The sequence below is a fragment of the Struthio camelus genome, chromosome 17, assembly GCF_040807025.1.
Source record: "Struthio camelus isolate bStrCam1 chromosome 17, bStrCam1.hap1, whole genome shotgun sequence".
Classification (NCBI taxonomy): domain Eukaryota; kingdom Metazoa; phylum Chordata; class Aves; order Struthioniformes; family Struthionidae; genus Struthio; species Struthio camelus.
The window spans coordinates 11,764,512-11,784,955 of record NC_090958.1 but is presented as its reverse complement, the minus strand read 5'-3'; the positions used below and the strand labels follow the sequence as shown (position 1 = coordinate 11,784,955).

Below are 20,444 nucleotides of genomic sequence, written 5' to 3'. Positions count from 1 at the left end.
ATTTGGGCTCTCTAGGAATGAGTAGTTAACTTCTGGCACCAACTTTGATCTACTTGATTCAGATACACATATGTAAGGAGTTATAAGGCCTTTGCAACAGGAAACATAGGGCTAAGGAATACAAAGCAGGACCTTGTGCTAGTCCCTCATAGGCGATTCTGGCAGTGGCCCCCTGACCAGGGGACTAATGTTGTTCTGCCCTCCGAAGATGTAGGCTTGCAACAAACCCTTGTGCAGTGCAGTCACAGAGAGACTGAGAATTCTCCTTAAGCGTAAAGCTATGCTGTGTTGGAACAGATGTGTCCACAAGTGACTGCAAGCTATTGTTCAGAAATCTCACCGCAGACACCAGCATTTGCTTCCTGAGGACCACCGTTTCTCTCAGAGAAAGAGCAAACCCTTGATGTGTAGGGTCTGCAACACAAAACCAGTAATACGTGATTTTTTCAGGCTGGTAACTATAAACCAAAGAGCTCTTGAGAAACAGGTGGCACTGACAAAAAGCAGAATCCCCATGCAGGAAAGGGGGAAATTAATTTTTTTTGGCCAGATAGGAGTTTACTATAAGGCCCTACCAAGTATATACACAGAAGGGAACAGTTATCGTTGAGTAATATAACCATCAACTCCGCTCTCCACTTGCATAACACTTAACAAATGTGGCCCTAGAGCCTTTGCATTATTCCAGGAACAATACTGTCAGTGAATCAACATATTCTAAGAGAATCTCACTATGAGAAGAATGTAATTAACACCCTCTCTTTAATCACAGTTACTGCCAAAGAAGTCAGTAGACTATACTAGATCAAAGTCATGCACAGAAACAAGTTCTTCATTTTGCCAGGATAGGACAAGTTCTTGCAGCAATTTTGCATCAAAACAGGGTGACCCTCCTGGCTTCTTCCGTCAGAGTGAAGCGACATTCATCCCTTCTGCAGTATGCTCAAAACCTGCAGAAGGGTCTTGCAAAAAGCCACGAATGGCATGTCACGGCAACCTCCATCTGGCCCACAAGAGCAGGGCAGGGCTTTTTTATGAGGCGGTCTCAGCAGATGCTGGGTACCAGCCTCTGCCTGAATTGCTAGAAGTAGGCAGTCAGGACTCAGTTTTTCAAGCTTCTCCACCCGGCTTCCAGGCGAGAAATGCTTTTGGCATGAGGCAATGCTGGGAGCCCAGAGGGATTGTAGGGAGGATGCTGTAACATGTAGCTGGTAAAAGAAGGTCTCATGGCCATGTGGTTTTGCTTGTAAAGACATAAGCCCTGCTGAAGTACAGTTGAGACAAAGTAATGCAAAGTTCTGACTCGGGAAACTTTCAGCCCATTTGTGCACATAGCTTTTGCTGAAGCCCAAGAAGTGAAGTAGTCACACATTTTTCTTCATTCATGTTAATAGCGGTTACAAGGACCTGTTGTCTGCAGCAACCTGGAGGATGCTGTCCTGCTTGCATCCCATGCACAATGCCAAAGATTGTTTGTTTTTAAAGTGTATTTATTTCAAAGATGAGGAAGGAAGACATCCTGTCTTGATGTTTGTCATTCCTCCAGGAGCACAATCTCAGATTGTCTGGCTTGGGATCTGTCCAATGTAGTTTGTTTACTTTTATAACTTACCCAAGAAATACCAAGTTCTCTTGGTGCATACACAAGAATCACAGTCAAAGCCCCAGCAGAGGAAACTGGAGACACACAGTGGAGCCGCTGAACTTCCAAGACATCCTCAATGGCCAAGCCACAAATAGAGATACCCAGCTGCAGGCTGGCAAGGAAAAGATCTACGAAGATCACAACCCACTTCTCTCTCATTAATGTGTTATGTGTGTCTCAGATTCTGTGCATTTCTTGCATGTATTTCCAGTTTCAGGCAGACTTAAACATGTCACTTCCAGTTCTTTTTAGAAATGCCAGAGAAGGAACAATCAACAACATTTAAAACTGAATTAACATTTAAGAGGTGCTGCATTTATTAGTCTCTTCAGAAACAGAAATGTGTTATCTCCTATCCAAGTTAAAGGGTTTTTTGGTCTTTGCTTGAAGGCTGTACTAGAAAGATTTAATGTTAGAGTAACGAGAGTGAAGGCGAAAATAGACACTACATATACAGACTTCAGGCCCTCGAAGAACGTCACCCTGAAGTCAAAGTACTTGGTTATGGTTTTGTGCTTTTGACTGAAAGATTCTTTTACGTTTTGGCTTTTCGTGTAAAATACCCTACTACGTAAATGGCACCTTGGTGAATTTTTTTGAGTAGAAAAGAGACAACCCCCCTCCCAGGTTAGATTTTTTTGTTTTGTTCTGTTTAAAAATCAAAATCCCCTGCAGCTGCCTGGTGCCAAAATAGGATTCCAAGAAGTATTTGGTACTTCTATAGTAGCCTTATCCTACAGCTGACTCAACAGCAACCACAGAAATATGCAATTATTTTTTGGACAGAAATGGATGCAGTTTTGTAATCCAAGATTTTCAGTTTGGATGACTAAATTTAGCCATCTTAACTCACTATAGTGTCAGTGTGGTGAAAATCCAGCTAGCTTTACTTAGGATCCCTCACCCCTCCAAAATTAAAACATGTTATGTGCACACATGCACACACGTATGTCTGTCTTTGAAAGAGTTGGCAAGGCTTTAAGATGACCTCACAAGCTCCTTTACATTTTATTCTGCCCCAGGGACCTCTTTAAAACCCTAGCTCCACCAACATATTTGCAATTGCTCATAACACACACAGAATAAGATATGGTATCTTGGTGACTGTATCCCTTCCCCCTCTGAACATAGGAGGTTCATTCTGAGTTAAAGATCACTCAGACTCACTAGGATATTTGAAAAGAGCCAATCATCTGCAATGAAATATGAACTGGCCTGAACCTTCAGCTAGAATAATAAGAAAATACCAAACTTAAGGCTTTAAAAAAAAAGAAAGAAAGAAAGAAACGGAAAGAGAGGGACAGAGAGAGGGAAGTGGTCATTCCCCACTCCTGCCTTAAGGGTGAAAAAACAAAATATAGGCAAGTCTTTTCTTGCTGACGTGGCGGGAACTAGCTGCAAAGCTACTAGAAATACAATTCTTGTGGTTTCCAGCAGAAGCCCAAAGTTTTCCTCTCACAGTATTTCCAAGCTAGAGAAGTCTGAGCTTTTTGGATGCTTCAGATACAGTATCTGAGGAAAGACTATACCAAGAGTAAGATTAAAAAATGCCAGTCTGTTAGTTTGAAAAGTGACCAAGAGACCTATTCTTAGGACCTTTATTTAACTAGCTGACTGATCTAGAGACCAAGGTTAGCAAGACTTTTTCCAAGTGGAAGACAAAGTTAATTGGAGGCTTTATAAAATTAGCACTCCACTAAACTTTGCATTTTCATCTCATCTTTTCATGCAGGCTTTCTTTCATTTGAATCGACTAGATATAGCAGCAGTCTATCTAAATTATTTTTCCACCTGGCAGTACAAGCATTCCTGGGAGTTCCTTGGAATCACCATTTCCCCCATCTGCATAATTATTTTTGCTGTTTAAAATATGAAAAAACAGCAAACGAAGACTCAGTCTCTTCAAGTATCTCCGGATGCTTGGAAGTAGCATGCCTGACACAAGTAGATCAGGACACGGAATTGACGGACTATCACAGATATTGCTGTCACTTTATTGCTGTTATAAGGAGAGAGCTGTCCCATTCCTGTCTCCTTTTTCAAATCTTTGGCCATGATTTTTTTCAAATTGACCCCAAAAGAGGTCTCATCAGTTATAAGAGATCTCTCTCTCACTCCCAATAAGCCTGTCCCAACAGAAACCCCTGTACCTGCACACATATTTTATATCATCTTCTCACTCCCCAAGCAAATTCACCTAAAAGAGCACTGAACGGGGTTCAACTGTAGGACTCTGAAACAGGGATGAGCATGCATTTGCTTTTAATACATTTATGGTATCAGTGCAGCTACACTCATGCTTTTAACAAGGGTCTAATATTTCTAGAAGTAAATGCAACCTACTGGATTTAAGCAAAACCAAAACTGCATTTTTAACAGATGCTCTGTTATTTCAGTAGTGAGTGACAGCAGTTCCACCACATGAAAGTGATTATGGATGTGACATTTCCACTCTTCAAATCCCATTTCCAGGAAAGAACCCAACTACTCATCTTATATTCCTTCTTGGCACACATCAGATAGCTTTACAAGGCCCTGCTTTCTTGCCTATCACCAAATTTTCCACTTATTTTTCTCTGGTTTACAGGCGATTTGAAGTGAACAAATATGCAGGTAGGAAGGGAAGGGGACTATGAAAGCCTGTTGCTGCAGGAGACAAGGAAAACAAAAATATTATTAGAAGAGCAGAGAAGGGAAGCAGGAACACAGAGCAGCAATTAGAACAAAGAATGTGAAGTCTGGACTAGACTTCAGGACTTTGAGGCCCAAACGTGCCTCAGATGGTAGGCAAGCTTTTCCCCTTATTCTTCCCATATGTGACTTTGTTGCAACTGAGCCCTGAACTCAACTTCCAAAAAAGACTGCTTGGAAGGCGCTTTTTTATTTCACAGAAGAACAGGCAACCCACTTCTCGCCTCTTGAAAAGTCAGTGAGGATGCTAATGTTTGCATGCCCTTGGAAGGGCAGGGAGACCCTGCCAGACTGGAAGGAGGACAACAGCACTCAGGATCTCCTCACCTGCTCCCAGGTCTCAGAGGCCAGCTCTTAGCGCCTGCCCTTGGAGATGGAAGCAGCAGCATTTCCTACCAGCTTGCCAAACCATGATGCAGGTCATTGCCACAACAAATCTCTGTGAATCAAAGCAGCTGCAGGAGAAGTGACAGAGTAAGGTCAGCGATCTCATTAGAGCCAGAAGGCCCTGGCCCCCCCAGCCACCACTAGGTCCCAGTTTCACAGCTGCAGTGTATTTTGATACCTGGCCTCAAGCAGATTGCATAATTGCAGCATGAGGTCACCATCCCTCATACTTGATCCTCTCTGAGAACAGGAGGTGGGGAAAAGGAAAATTGCAAAAAAGCAAACATGGGCACTCAGACAACCACCAGACACAGCAACGTGCTCCAGCTTCTGTGGAGAACAACAGACCTCCTCATTTAACTCCAGAGATGCAATGGCTTTCTCTGCTTACAAAAAAATGCTTGTTCCCAGAGACACAAACAGAGGCTGTTTTCCAAACAATTATGCATGGAACAGTACAGCTTTCCATAGTATAATCAGCAGGACAAGCAGTCTGTGTATACGTTGTAACATGACATTTTGTATTACCCTGCAGAGCAACCAGGGAAAAGTCAACCTAATGCTCTGGTTCTTTCAGGAGGTTCAGGTGAGAACCTTTATCCAAATTAGGTCAGAGATGACAACCTACACTATAGTTGTGAGCAACAGGCAGAATTTTCTACAGTAGCCACAGATACTTTGAATACTGAATATGAGATCCCTATGTAAGGCAATGAACGAAGATCACCCAGCTCTGGGAGCAGTGCTTCGCTGGCTAGTTTTGCTAGTGTTCCTCTACAGACAAAGTCAGGGATGTTTCCTGCAGGGAACTTCAGAGCAGGATCTAGAGATGGTCTTAACAACCCTTTGAAAGAATATATTTCCCTTTCTCCGCAAAGGTGGGACTTTAAAGAGACTTACTAGCTAACTCAGTTACCCAAACTCTCATGGGTGACAGCTCCCAGAATACTGTCGTCTCAGAATACTGAAAACACAATTAAAATGTCTTTTGCTCTTTTCCCCCCACAGCATAAATAGGCTGAAGTTTTAGTCCTCCCTATTCAGTTCTTAAATCAAGATTGATTTGGATTAAGCTACAAGAAGTCTTGAAAGTTATCACTAGGTGTGGTTAAGCAAAGTTCCCTCTCCTCACCCAGTTCTTTTTTTGCTTTAGATTTTTAAGACTAGAAATTATTTTGATGAATACTTTTTATCCAGGCTTGTCAGGAGCCTGGCATTTTGTGGGTACTCTTTCTACCTATTAGTATGACAGTTTCCCAGGTTGAAGTTAATACCATGAGACTACCCCTGATATTGACTGATTACTCGGTATTTGCAGTATGCCAAGGTGTAGATACAGTCACAAAGAGGGAAAAACATTGGCAGGAGGGCGAAATGCAGATAGAAATGGTCTGGAAGAGACCTAGGCCAAGATATATGAGAGATTTCTAATTTTTCAGAGATGTCGGTGATACTCTGACATCAAAGCCCTCTTCTTAAAAACTAAGTGCCAAGTCTTGTACTGAACTGTTCTCCATCCATCAGTTCTCCCCTCTGCAGTCCCACATTGCACTATTCACTAACTTCTTTTCATCTCAGTCTGAAAGGGAAAAAAACAGATTGTTTTTCTATGAAATTATTTGAAAATCTATTTCCAGTATGCAAATCCATTGCTTGGAAAGACTTACTTGACTAGGCAGCCTTCCCCTGGAAGACACAATGATTAAACTAGTAAAGTAGAACTGTTTTAAGCAGGTATCTGTCATTCCTGTCTCAGATAAATGTATCATGCTAGGCTCACACAACAAATGCAAGCAAGGCGTGTAGTTATGAGAGCACTCTGATCATTGTTTTTCCCCCTTTCATCTCAACATTAGCTTTTACAGCTAAGCACGCATACAGCATATCTAAGATAACATCCACCAGGGAGTGCTAGAATTCACGTCAACAATTGGCTTTTTCTTGTAAACTTTTCAGGCTAATCTTTGGAGGGGAAAAAAGAGTTAACTCTTGTGACTGGACACTCAACAGACAAATAGAGGATGCAAGATGCCATATTGGATGCAAGATGCCTTATCAAATAAGATCCTACATCCATACAAAGCTGCCACCCCTGTTCTCCTTGGATTTTTCTTTCTTCTTTCAGAAAATATCCTCATCCAAACATACAAAAAAAATGTAAAGCTTTAGAAAGAGAAACAAAGGCATCATTTGGAGTGTCTCCTCAGGCAAGTAATCATGAATATGATAGGACCATCGTAAATCAAAGTAAGGCAGTGTAATGAAAAGTTCAAGATGCCGTGATCGTTTGCTTCAGGGTTTTAATAGGTCAGCATAGGTCTTTTTTCTACTAGAGCAAGTTCTAATTAACAAAGCGTACACAACACACCATAGAAAAAATTAACAGAAAATGATAGGGCTGGTGGGAACTAACAGGGGTGGTGAAGAAGGAGTTTCCAGAAGATCAGTATGGTTTTCATTTTCTATGAATTGAACGGGCCAAAGCAGCTCAAATTAAAGAGTAGAAAACATGGTCAGATTATGTCTGAACTGTTTGCTAACCAGATGAAATATATAACAAACAAAAGCTATAGCAGTGCAGTAAAAGAAGCTTGCTTGTACAGTTCAGTATAAAAGTCCATTGAGCGAGTTATGTATGCTCATAGGAATCTGTAAAACTAGTGTTCCCAAATTAACTTTATTTATATATATGTGTGTGTTTGTGTGTGTGTGTGTGTGTGTGTATGTATAGATGATATATATGTGTGTGTGTATGTATATATGTATATATCCTCTCAAATACTTGGGGAATGTTTAAATAATGAAATCCATATGCAGCTTAGCTACCCAAAAATGCTTTGTTTTGTTTTAAGGATACTAAAAACAGAAGAAAGGGAAACTGGAAGGCAATCCAAAGCAAATTTTACTGGCCATTTCCCAGCACATAAATTTTGATCTTTAAAAGCAAACAAAACACATGCACGTACATGTAAACTGGCATTGCAAAAAAGAGAGCTGTTTGTGCTTATATTTCATTTTCAGCTGCATGACCCAATTGTTTCGTCCAGACACTTCAGATGTTACGCGTGTTGGACGTCTGTCGTACAAACATACGGAGAAGGAAACGTTCCACATGTGAAAGCTAAAACCTGCAAATATTCTGTCTGTATGGCCACTTGCTTGCTCCAGAGTTATTAATGAAACTCTTTGGGAACCATGTTGTTGTTTCATTAAATGTCACTAGCAGGTGAGAGGGGCTTATGCAGAAGACATATATAGTGATCCTTAAAAAGTAAACAAAAAAAAAAGCCTTCTCCCTTTCATGCAAGAGCTTAGAGTACAAATATTTTTAACTAAGCTTCCAAATGAGCCATTGCTACAAGTGAGCCTGGTGATTCAGAGATCTGTTATGGTTTGAAGGCACATACTTAAGTTTTGGATGGTATACAAACAGCAGCTCTTTTCCCCACCTCACTGTTCCAGGATTAGTCTCTTCTTGTATGCTCTGTAAAGGGAAATTTCCAAGACTCCTGCTTTGCCAGGATTTCAGAGAGCAGGATGCTTGTAAATTTTACTTTACTGCCTACACATAAGGAGTGACCGTGAGGGCACAGCAGGGAGGGTGTGGGAGAAAGCAAAAAAAAAGTATCACAGATACTGCAGCCAGAGGAAAAACTAAGCAGTGGGTTTGTTGTTATAGGGTCCCATCCAGTGAGCGATTTATTTTTCCAAGTAAATCTGCTTTGCAGACATCCTTTCTTCTTCACCATTCAAGTTTTAACCAGGAAACCTGGAATAAGTTACTGTTGATTTTAGAGGCAAATCAAAGCGTTCAGCCTATTAAACTGGCATTTAAAGGTAGTCTTGATGAGCAACTCCTTGGGGCCCTTATATTCAAATAGTGAAGTCTCAGATCCACCTGAACTGCCCACAAATGCAGATGTATAATACCGGCATGAAGACAAGAGGATAACCAACCCATGCTTCAAGCCCTGTGCTTCGGCTCTTAGTTCTAACAGCAAAGGCTCCATATTTTAAGTCAAACCTAGGAAAAAATCTTTTAATAAAAACTTGAATGATCGAGAATGGAGGAAAACAGGAGAATATTTACCTACCAAGGCAAGGAGAGGGCTGGATTTAGGTAGAATAAATAGATTAGCTCTCCCATTGCTAGTCCCAGATTACCCAGAGCTGGCACACCCTCCTTAGACTGAGCACTCATACTCCTGGGATTTGTATGAGGTTGGGCTTTCAGAGATATTTCATCCCAAATCTCCTGTATTCAACAGCTGTCCTTCCCAGTGTCCCTGACACCTGACACTTGCTACACACCTGCTACTACTTAACAGAGTAACAAAGTACAAGCAGTACGGAAATGGATCCATAGAGATCAGTGAACTGCCAAAAATCTCGTCTTTAGACCTGACAGTAATTCTGAATGGAGGCTTGTACTTGCCCATTTTGTTTAGGTGGTTTGATGTTGCAACCTGGCTGCTAACATAAAGAAATGAGAAGAATAAAATACTGGATGAAAATGAGATAGCACAGCAGGTTATGGCTTGCATGTGGCGCATTTGCTTTTGTTTTGGTGCTTTGAACACCACCCACCCCTGCTTTTGACTCAAATGCTGCCGAACTCCCCTGGGACCAAGGATTTCACCTAATTTAACAGTTTCTGTAATTAAATATCTGTGAAACTCTGAAATCCTCTGATGAAAGGTGTTGTAAAGCTATTACCAACTTTTCTGCTGTAAGAGGACTCCACCCAAACCCCAAGTACAGATGTTGTCCTCAATGTACATCATTACTAATCTGAGTTAGCAATACTTATGGCCTGATCTAAATCCTCCTCAAGTCCTAGATGACTTCTGTGAGCTTTGGTAGGGCCCCAAGAATTCTAGAAAGGAAATGGGCAAATCAGCCTTTTCTCTTCTCAAAATTTGGACCTCTTTTTCATTGGCAATGACATGAGTAAGGGTATTCAAAGCAAAGCATAAGGCCATTTGCTGCTAAAAGCTTGTAAGAGGAATTAGAATGTTCCTACATTGAGTCCAAGAACTAAAGCTGCCAGTAAGGCTTTTCTCAACTTTTGTATAATCGTTCTACATATTAATCCAAAAACCTACAGTGCCCTGTCCCCTACTCCACCCTCCTCCTGTCGTGGATCTGTACAAGTACAAAAGGATTTCTTTTTAAAGGAAGCACCTAAAACATCTCAAAACTTTAGCTGGTATTGTCATCTATATCTAACCATCAAGTCGGATATGTATTATTTAATATTCATACACCTGAGATATCAGTGGATAGACTGACCTTGATATATGTGCAAAAGGAAGAGTTGCTATACCAGACCTAATCTTTGGTCTAGCTACACTACTGCTGGGTAGCCGCTCTCTGGTACCAAACATGCTACAGGTTCTTTTTTTCAGAAGAAAGGGGGGCAGGAAGAGAGAGAGCCAGATGAACAACCAACAATCCTGCTCTGTCATGCAAAGAAGCAAGTGAGAGGGGAAAAAAAGAGTAATTGTTTGCTGGTTACCACAGGAAAGATTGTTTGCTGGGCCTTTTTAAACCAGTGCAACAGGATTGTTCGCGTCAACCTACTTATAAACAAAAATGACTTCAGCATTTTTATCCTAAGGATGGATGGCATCTCTAGATGTACAGCACTCCTTTAACTCCTTCTGCACAAAGTTTACCCACATCATTCCAGAAATCTTCTGCTACTGGCTTACTTCTCTTACTTTGGCTGCTTCTTCCATTGCTGGCCTTGGCAAACAAAAGAATTATGGTTCAGCTCAAAAAAGAGAGAATTCCATGTGCTGTGCAGGACTTCAGGCCAGCCTCATCCATCTTCTCAGCTTTCGGCTTCTCCAGTAATTAGAATTATTAGGGCTAAAACACTGTGGACATTATTGCTGCTTAGTGTGAAGTTAACAAGAGAGAGCCAGATTTACAACATTCTGGCCAGACAGAGAGTTAAAAAAAAGTTACAAATGATTGCCCAGTTCCAGGGATACATACTCCAGGATCTTATTTCGCCAGAGACTCCACGTGAACTTTAGCCTCCAGGAGAAATCCGCCTGCATTTTTCTAATTGAAATACCAGTCAGACCAGTGGCGGGATGCAAACTAACATGCATGAAAAATAAAGGTTCAATGACCCAAATCAATTATGTTTTAAGGGCACTGCTCTGGACTCAGTAGGAAATATTTTAAACAGGAAAAGGAACTAAATGGGATCATTCATTGAACTGACCTGGAAATGAGACAGAAATTTGGTAAATAAGAAGTTCAGTGCAAGCTAGTTTTGTGTACCAACTGTAGTGGATTTAAAAAAAAAAAACATTTCTTATACTCAAATTAAATAATACTTCAGACTCCTGGGTACTGAAATGAACAGTGCAATAAAACAAAGCAATTTTCATGCCTTCCTTGAGCACAGGCAGTGTAACACAGTTTACTTCTAGATATAAAAAAGCAGTTTACAGAAATCCTGAAACCATATCTTTTTTTTTTTTTAATAGGACAACCTGCAGCTCTTCTGTATAAAACAGAAATAATAATTGAACACAAAGACAACTTCTGAAGATCAGAACAAGCTACTGTAGTTGGATTTTTATTTTTAAGCACATACACACAAGTTAGGGAGAAACAACTCTATTACTTCAGGTTGTATGAATATAGCCGTTCCTCAAATTGGCTGAACTTCCAAACTGTCGAGACAGGAGGTATCTGCCAAGGTATATTGTAAACACAATAGGAAGCAGCTATGGCAATTAATCCAGCTCTAAAGAAAATAGGAAAGACCTATCATTTTCTACTCCTGAAGCACACAGTACTTTTACAAACAGTGGAGAGGCTAATAGATACAAAGCTCATTGCCAGCAAAACTTTCAGATTCTTTGAAGATTCTTTGTTTTTTTCTTGACTGGCTTAGTTTCTTGAGACAGAAATACAGCCTTGTGTGTGTATACAGCGCTTTACAGTGACCTGTAAAACATAAACTACCTGGACCTAAAAATCCCATTAAAGCATTACTAAAATAACCCCCACACACCTGACAGCCCGGATTGGAACCAGATGGGTAGTGTACATCTGGTAAAGAGCAGGGCTTCTGCTACCAGACCCTGAGCTGGCTGAGGGACGTACTTTCCCAGTACAGCAATTGTTGGGAGAAACTTGATAAAATTATCTTTTCTGCCTCCTGTTTTCCTAAGGCAGAGGTTGACGGGCAATAGACGCAGACCTCTTGTGTGTCATTTTTAAATGTTTGAGAATGTCCATGTCCTTCCCCCCCAATCAGAAGTGCACATTTTGCTGCTCCAGTTGCGTAATTTACTGATTCAGCTGCATGCTTGGTTGATCTGGCAGGAGGCTAGTGCAGTAGTTGAGATTCTGGATACATTGCCAATTGTGCAGCGTGCTTTGTTGATCAGAGCTGTAGAATTTAATAGCTGAAATTTCATACACTTTACTAATCAGGCCACATTCTTTGCTAATTGAGGTGCATATTTTAGTAGGGTTTTTTTTTAATACTTCACTGATCTTGGGAACGATCCTGCTCCCTCTGAAACCAGCGGGAATGTTGCCATAGTCCTCAGTGGGAGAAGGATTAAGACTTTCCCTAGACAGTCTGGGATCACTGAAGATTCCTTCTCTTAAAAGGAACAACAAAGGCTCAATTTGTTTAAGCCAGCAAGTGAACAGAAGAATACCAGATGAAGGATGGCACTGGCATAGAGACCTCCTCTATAGGGATTTCATTAAAGAGATACTATTTTAGGGACACACACAAAGACCTGGACATTTGGCTATGTTATTCTTTCATTAGGCTTACTTTTTTCCTTCCGGATAAACAAGCTACTTATCTGCAGATCTCGTTCCACCTGATATAGACACACAGGGGGAAACATCATACACCTTATCTTCAATTTTCCTTCAGTTGATCTAACTCCTATTTTTGTGTTGCTGTAGTACTTGGTAAAGGATGCCAGAGAGAGGGAGAGCTCTGTTTCTCCACAAAGCAAACATGTTTCCAACATCCATGCTTCCCCACAGCTTTTCTAAGTTCCTCAACTCTGCCCTGCAGAGACCACCTTCCTGGATGAAAAGAGCATTTCAGTCTCCTGTACCTCATGCAGACTTTGCCCTACCCAAGGGAGTTTCTGTTATGTTTTTATACTGTTAACTCTAAGCCAGAAGACAATTCCTTTCTCATAAATCTTTGAATACCTTTTTCCACTGCTAACTTGAACTAGATTTGAACCAACAGCCTAGAGTAGAATGTGTATTTTTTTCCTAGCGTGGTAACATATTATCAGAATCCAGCCAAAAAAGATTAAAAGAACGAAGCCTACACAGCATAGTGCAGTCCTTGATGAGCGCAGAGCAAGTGCAGCTTAATCAAAAAAAAAAAAAAAAAAAAACAAGGAGCAAGAGATGTACACACATCCATTTGCACGCACACATTTCACTCTGTTGTATTTAGGAAGATAAGCAATAGGAAATGCCTGTTTCATTCTGCACAAGAAGTTGCCCTGCATGTTAAGAGATTCTGCAGACAACATGTGATCGAAAGAATAATTGCCACGAGAAGAAGTCATGCCTGGGAAAGTAAGTGGGAGGCTGCTGCCTCTTCATTAGGGAGGCAGTTTCTTTTCTGAAGTACTGGTGGTCAATACTTAACCAGTTCAGATAATGCCTGACAGGAAATCAAACAATCCCGATTTCAGAATTAGAGAACAATAGAAACTGGCTAGGAAGCATAGAAAACAATTAATCGGCCAAAAATAATAGAGCTTGCTGACACATTCTCTGTGTCCCACCATCGCCACTCACACCCAAAGGCACACCACACTGCTAATATTTTTTCCACCTCATGACTGTACAGGCAAAATTACATTAAAACTAGCAGAGGAAGGATGTAATCACTTATGGCAGCAAGCAAGTTATGTAGTTTAATAAGAGAAGCATGCAGCTAGAAGAGGCAGTTGTTCATCTCCATTAACAAAACCAACAGGAGAAAGTAAGCTTACAGATTATGTGATGCAATTCTGAATTAAAAGAGAAACAAAAGACAAAAACCCACAACCATATGATTCAATAGATTTAAATGTGCACCTTTGTAAAGTTAATACTTAGTACTTCAGTGCCACAAATGTAGCTTAATTAAAAAGTTTTCGGTGTAGTCCTCACCAGGATTCCAGAGTGAGATAAAACGCCTTCATTTCAACCACAATGTCATTGCTGGTATTCATATGTGCTGTGGCAGGAGTTGGTGTAGCAGGTAGAATTACAGTGCTGTTTTCCACTAGGAAAAGCCACCCCTCCCTCCTTTTTTTGAAGTAGCAGAAGACACAAACTTACGGAAAATCATTTTCTCATAGTATAGCGGCTCGTCTTTTATACATCCGAGGCTGTCTACCAGAAGTATCAAATCCTGCTCCTATCAGAGTCCACAGCTAAAGTCCCAGTCATTTCAGCGGGACTGGGACAGCTTTCCCTTCCCAAAGCACAGAGCGGCTGTTCCCTCTGCAACCGCCCCACGGTACGGAGCATCTCCGCGCTTCCCACTCTGCCTTCCCATCGCTGCTCTGGTCCCCTGCGCGCTCGCTCTCCTGGTGGGTCACAGCTTGTGCTGAGATCCCTGTCCTTAGGGCTGTACTTACCATTTACCTGAGGTACCTGCCACGCATGCTACCGACTAGGTGCACAGGGTTGGTGATCCTATGCACCATAATACACCACGAGGCGGTCTGTTTGGGTCGCAGGGCCATCCCCCTGTCACCGATGGCTTAGGGCAAGCGCTCTGATTTCTGCTGGAAACGCTGTTCGATAGGTTTCCGCGGGGCTTGCACAGGATTTCGGGTTTGGCTGTACGGCGGGGCAGAGGGGTGCCGCAGGAGCAGCCTCCCGCAGTACCGTGTCACCCGGGGCGCGGTGGGCTCCGCCGCCGGGCACGAGCCGCCCCGCAGAAGCGCACGCCAACGCCGCGCCGGGGCGAGCCCTGCCCGGCAGCGCCCGCTCCGCGCTGCGGCTCCCTCGCCCCGCCGCCGCTGGCAGCCGGGGGGGCGGGCAGCGCCGCGCCGAGCCGCGCCGAGCCGCGCCGAGCCGCGCCGGGGTTACCTTGCCGCCCGCCCCGCCGAGGCAGAGCGCCGCCGCCGCCGCCGCCAGCACGAGCCCCGCGCGGGGGAAGCTCCGGCCCATCGCGCGGCGCGCTGCGCTGAATCGGGCCGAGCCGAGCCGAGCCGAGCCGAGCCGTGCTGAGCCGAGCCGAGCCGTGCTGAGCCGAGCCGAGCCGAGCCGAGCCGAGCCGAGCCGTGCTGAGCCGTGCCGTGCCGTGCCGTGCCGAGCCGAGCCGAGCCGAGCCGAGCGCGTCGTGTGCCCCGCGCTGCGCCGCTGACAGCGACCCCCCTGCGGCGGCCTCCCCGCCCCTCGCCCCCTCCCCCGGCCGCCGCCGGCCCCTGCCCTGCCGCGGGGTCACCTGCGCCGCGCGGGAGCGAGCGGAGGGCTCCGGTGCCGGCAGGGCGCTGCGGGCTTTGTCCCCTCGGGGCTCGGGCGCCTCCGCGGGTGGAGGGTGCTCGGCCGCCCCGTGCAGCCCGTTTGAGGCTCCCTCCTCCCCGGGAAACGCTTCCCCGCCTGTGCGGGGGGACGGAGGGGTGCAGGCAGGGGCGGGTGTCCTGGCGCTAGAGAAGCCAGCAGCCCCGGGCAGTGCAGCCAGCCCAGGCTCTGGTGTCCTGCCAACACCGGAGCCCGGTGAGGGGGTGGTGGGGAATCATCAGAGGGAGAGAGTGGGAAGAGGGCTCAGATCTTTCCCAGGAGGAAAAATCACCCCAGCTTCGGCTGAGCACGGAGCAAAAGACGGTGGAGGAGCGATGCGACCTGAGCAGCCCAAAGGGCAGGAGCTGCACAAAAACTGGCAGGCAGGGTACAGCAGCCGCGGAGTCGTTACGGAGATCGGGGCAGCCGGGAGGGCAGGGGAGACTCCTCGTTTCTGTGGCCGTTTTCTGGTTTTCCAGATGAAGAACCTCCCCTGCGTCCTGTCCGGTCGCAGCCACATACCACAAGGAGCATCCCCACAGGTCCCAGCAACCCAAAATGATTCTGTCCTTGCAGGTGGCAGTATTATAATACGTTAGCTGTAGTAAGTTCTCATCTTTTGTAGAAGGAGTCGCTGTAATTTATTTCAGAAGTAAAAGGACTATGGTTCTCCAGTTGAAGCTACCTTGTTGTAGCTGTTACCCCCTCGCAGTAAGTGGCACATGGGGCCCTCAGAGGTCCAGCTCTGGCATTCGAGGGAAATCTTCTGCCAACTGGCAGGTTGTTAGGGGGCTTCTTACGCCATTTCCAGGAAATTCCAGTGCTGGAGACTACTGGAAAAGGGACTGTGGACTAGCCAGGCTATTGGGCTGCTCTGGCACAGCAATTCCTCTTTCCCAAAGAGCGGAGATTACCCTGATTTTCAGAGGACAATGGAATCAAGGGAAAATGCTTGGATAAAGCCTTCAGCTGGTGTCCAAGTAGGTGCATGTAACAAGCATCGAGCTGGAGGAGTGATGTCTAAGAACTCCAAGGGATTTTGGGCATAAATGCATGAATGTATTTGACTTGCCATATTGTCTTCTCTTCACTGTGTAAATCAGAACTAATTTATTGAATTTGTGCTTTGTATTGAACACATAAGAGGCTAGGCACGGGCCCTGAGGCAGCACTCTTGTGTTCAAGCCACTCTGATACTGAGCCAATGTGTAATCCAGGGCTATTCACCTGCTCTGTGGGTTTGAGGTCCTGTCTGTAAAAAATAATGCTTAGATCCAGAACAGGTGAAAGGGATACAACCCACAGCATCCTTTCAGTGCCTCTGAGACAAAGCTGCCTGTTATTCCCTACTGTACAAACAAGGGACACCTAGAAAAAAAAAAAAGGACATGATTAGCCCAAAGCTCAGGAGGAATCAGGGACAGGACAGCGCTCTCCCCTCTTGGCCCATGCTACCTCCCTGGGGAAATTTGCATTTGCTAGTGCTGAAACATCCCATGGAAGGGAACATTAGGATCACCTTGATAGCTTAATTGGGTTGTTTATCCTGCTTGCTCTGAAAGTACCAAATGCAAATGATTCTTCGTGTGGCTAATTCATATTTCATCCTTTTAGTTCCAGGGCAAATTCTATGAAAATGGTGTTCCTAGGCTGAGATCTTGTCAGTCATTTCCTGTTGTTGCCCATGTTCAAATTTACATTTTGTTCCTCCTGTGTAATGTTTTTTTGAGTTACTTGTCAGCTGGAAAAGCACATATAACTACATTATACCTGTTCTGAATAAACACATAACCCAGGACATTTGCCATCTCTGGCAGGAGCGTTTTTCTGCAATGGAAGGGATTTTTCCCAGCAGAAAACTTATGCCTGAAGGGCAATCTGGTCTTTAGAGCATAGTGCTGTGGTGCATTGTTTCCTTTTAAACTCACAGTTAAATCTCGGGGCAGTATCACCATAAATGCATGTTAAGCTTTGAAAAATCCCTGAAACAAGAAATCTGCTTTTCCTTTCCCCCTCACAAGGCTCAGTGTGACTGAAGTAAATACAGAGATTCCACCTGCTGTTCATGTACAGTTGTTGAGGATGTAAGTCAAGGACCAGCTAGCTGAAAAGGGTATTCAAAAAGTGATTTTTTTCTTCGTGGACAGGACTGAAATACTATAAAAATGTCTAAAGGAAAGAGAGACAACATGCCCATGCCTAGCAGTGCAGCTCTCTTTTTAAGGACCTTCCATCGCTGTTACTTGGATTCCTTTCCAGGGGTCATCTCAGTGCAGGCACCCGTAATCCTTTCAAGGCAAGTAGGCTGCTGTGGGCTCTGCTGCAGTTCCAGGCTGTAGACCTTGAGCATGTACCACAGGCACAAATGTAGGCTGATTTCTCATGCTCATGTTTACTGTCTCCTTGGAGCCTAGCGATTTCTGTCACTAAGTCTGTGCTCTCTTATCTCAGCACCCCTCTGCTAGCAAGACCTGCGTGCGCAACACTTCATCGCTATGGCTTAGCCGTGACTTAACATCTGGAGTTAAGGATCAAGTTCAAGGGGTCCATACTCCTTTGGTGAGGCCTTCCTAGGACTGGCGCGAGTACTGTGCTATTTTAGGGGCTCTTGAAGTTCCTGAAGCAAGTGCTACATTTCAGTGGAACAGTGAAATTTAGGAAGTTAGTGGGTAGGACTTCTGAGTGTAATGGCAGCACTTTCTTGGCCAGTAGCCCCACGCTGGGAAAGTAATTTCCAGGAAAAAAAAAAAAAAGTAGTAGAAACTTACTTGCAGGCTGACAGCAAATCATTGATTGTGGGAAAGCTAAGCTTAAACCCACTAAAAAACGCAGTAATTTCTGTCCCTCCCTTTTTCCCCCCAAAACACTGACACGTGGAGAGAGAACTTTCTGAATTTACTTCCTTAAATATGTCAGGCATCTTGATACTGAAACTACCCCTCCAAGCCCAGGGAGACTAAGGAGGAATGTCCCACAGAAGTTAATGCAGCTCTTAGCAGTTTCTGTTTTTCAGTACAGCTGGTGTGGCCAAACTGAATCCAGCTTTAAACAGGAGGAGGGCATTGGCAAGATACTTTCAGTAACAAGGCCTTAAATCTTTCGTTTATTCTCTGTGTGCAAGAGTTCTCATCTGCAAACCTTCTGGGCACCCAGGGCTGTTTTTTTACACTTCCCCAGCCTTCTTTTATGTAGACCAGAGGTTGATTAAATGCATGTTGTTATATCAGACACCATAGTTACATCTGAGCGGCTCCCCTGTTTATAGAAATGAATCAGGAATGTAACACTTCTCTAACTACTTGTCCTTGCTAAAATAGACACACTAAAAATTGTTCAGATAGAATGGGGTATAAATGTTTAAAATATATAAATAAAATATTAAGGTAAAGTCTTTAATAAAACACATTTCTGTAGACCTGAATTCTAGTTTCATGTCTGTATTTACAACAAATTTATTTTTTCCCTTGAGTGGCTGTGAGAGGGGAGCTGGATGCCTGAGCCTCATTGCAGGCTGCCAGTAATAGAACTATTTGTATGTGGTTAGGACAGGTTGTGTTTGTTTAACAAAGTTTTTGCAGACTGAGTGACACCAAATAATAGGAATATGTAAGCAGAAAAACATGCAGTAAGCACCAGGAATTGGAACATGGTGTTGTCAGTGGTTAGAGAACAAGCTCTTGCTAAAGAAATATTTAGAAAAACACGTCTGTAGCTATAACAGCTACAACTGGAAAGCGCCATGCACGGTCTTTGTGCTGTGCAGAGAGTGCCACCCACTGCCTCTGCAGGGTATGGAGCCTTCCTCTCCTGCCTGGCTCTTCCTCTTTCACTAATGCAGTTATGAAAACACACACACACACACACACACACACACACACACACAGAGCATACTTTTATATGCAAGAGCCTTTCCTCAAGAATGTTTATGTTCTTTATGACTATAGAAATAGGCTTAAATTCTGCAGGTCCATGTGGATAGACTTACTGATTTTAGTAGAGCTGCTGAGAGGTCCAGCTCTTTGCTCAACCAGCACCTTAAGGAACAGGAGAACAGGAACAGGAAGGGAAGGAGTAAGTAAAGGAGTGATGTTTTCAGCTGGGGTTATTGCAGTGAGTTACCAAAATCCCCTGATGAAGAGGTAACTCAGCAAATGGAGTGTCATCCACTGCTAATTTCATTTTCCCTGCTTAGTTTAGAAGTGTTTTCTGTTCACAGCAGAAAATTTTTACATTCAAATTTAATCAAATTAATTTCTGAAATGAATTATGTCTCCGATTCAGGTTTTCAGATTGAGCAATGGGTTGGTTATTTTGAATAGATCATATGAACAGAAGGAATTGTTAGGTACCTGTTAAAAAACATTGTTCACTTATGACAACGTTATAAGGGGCAGTGTTTAGTATCTGAGTCCTTGGTGGTTGTACAGAGAGGTGCAAGTCTGTCTCACTGCAGCTCTGACAGAAAGGCAGATGTTACTTCAGTTTCCTGGAGATGAAAAGGGGTGCTTCTGTGTGGCTAAGTGTAGTTACATGTCAGCATCATCTGCCACCTGACAGAGGACTATCTGGATATTACAGAAGTGACATGAGTTCAGCCCGTGTTCTTCAGCAGGGGAACTCCTGCAGAATCTTAATTTTCTTCCTCAGAGGCCCTGCATGATGACTTGCTCTGCCTGAGAAGATCTGAGTGAAATCTAGACAAGAGTCTGCAATTTCCATCTTAAACTTTGCCTACAGGGATCATTTGAAATCCTCTCTCTTGTCAGCATTGTTAGCTCAGCTCTTTAATTTGGTGTTGTAAAAAAAAAAAATTTGTCTGAGCAAAGATGAATAAAGTGGCCTTCCCCTTTTAGGGGCCAGGCCTTGTGGGTTCCAGAAAAGGACAACTCCTGTTAAGGTCTGAGAGTGCTTTGCTGGGGAGAAGGCAGCCTGACAGCCCTCACAGCCGTCTGCGAGCAGGGCGAAAGAATGCTGCAGCTGGCTTTAGTTCAGGGAGTAGTTGCGTTACCTTTTGATTTTTGTATTTGCAGAATAAAACAGAGCTCTGAGAGAGGAACTTGAATAGAGTGGGGGATATGCCACTGGCTCTTTCTCTGCTGGAGACAGAGACTTAACAGCTTACACAAACATGTCTGCTGCAAATTTACAGGAACCTCTACACTTAACTGCCTCATTTGTGTTAGGGCTTGACAATTTTCCT

General features: G+C 43.7%; 1 protein-coding gene across 3 annotated transcripts in view; it reads right to left on the bottom strand.

Annotated features, from left to right (window-relative positions):
- LOC104138850 (uncharacterized) overlaps nt 1-15,077 on the bottom strand; it is a 34,231-nt gene extending 19,154 nt beyond the window's left edge. Inside the window, exon 1 of one of the 3 annotated variants that reach the window (XM_068910821.1) lies at nt 14,831-15,077. In XM_068910821.1, coding sequence (XP_068766922.1) covers nt 14,831-14,911 — 81 coding nt within the window. In that variant the 5' untranslated portion in view covers nt 14,912-15,077. Of the gene's footprint in view, nt 1-14,071; nt 14,135-14,373; nt 14,460-14,830 lie in introns of those variants that run through there. The other 2 variants (XM_068910822.1, XM_068910824.1) reach the window with 2 other exon arrangements.
- Nucleotides 15,078-20,444: the final 5,367 nt, after the last annotated feature.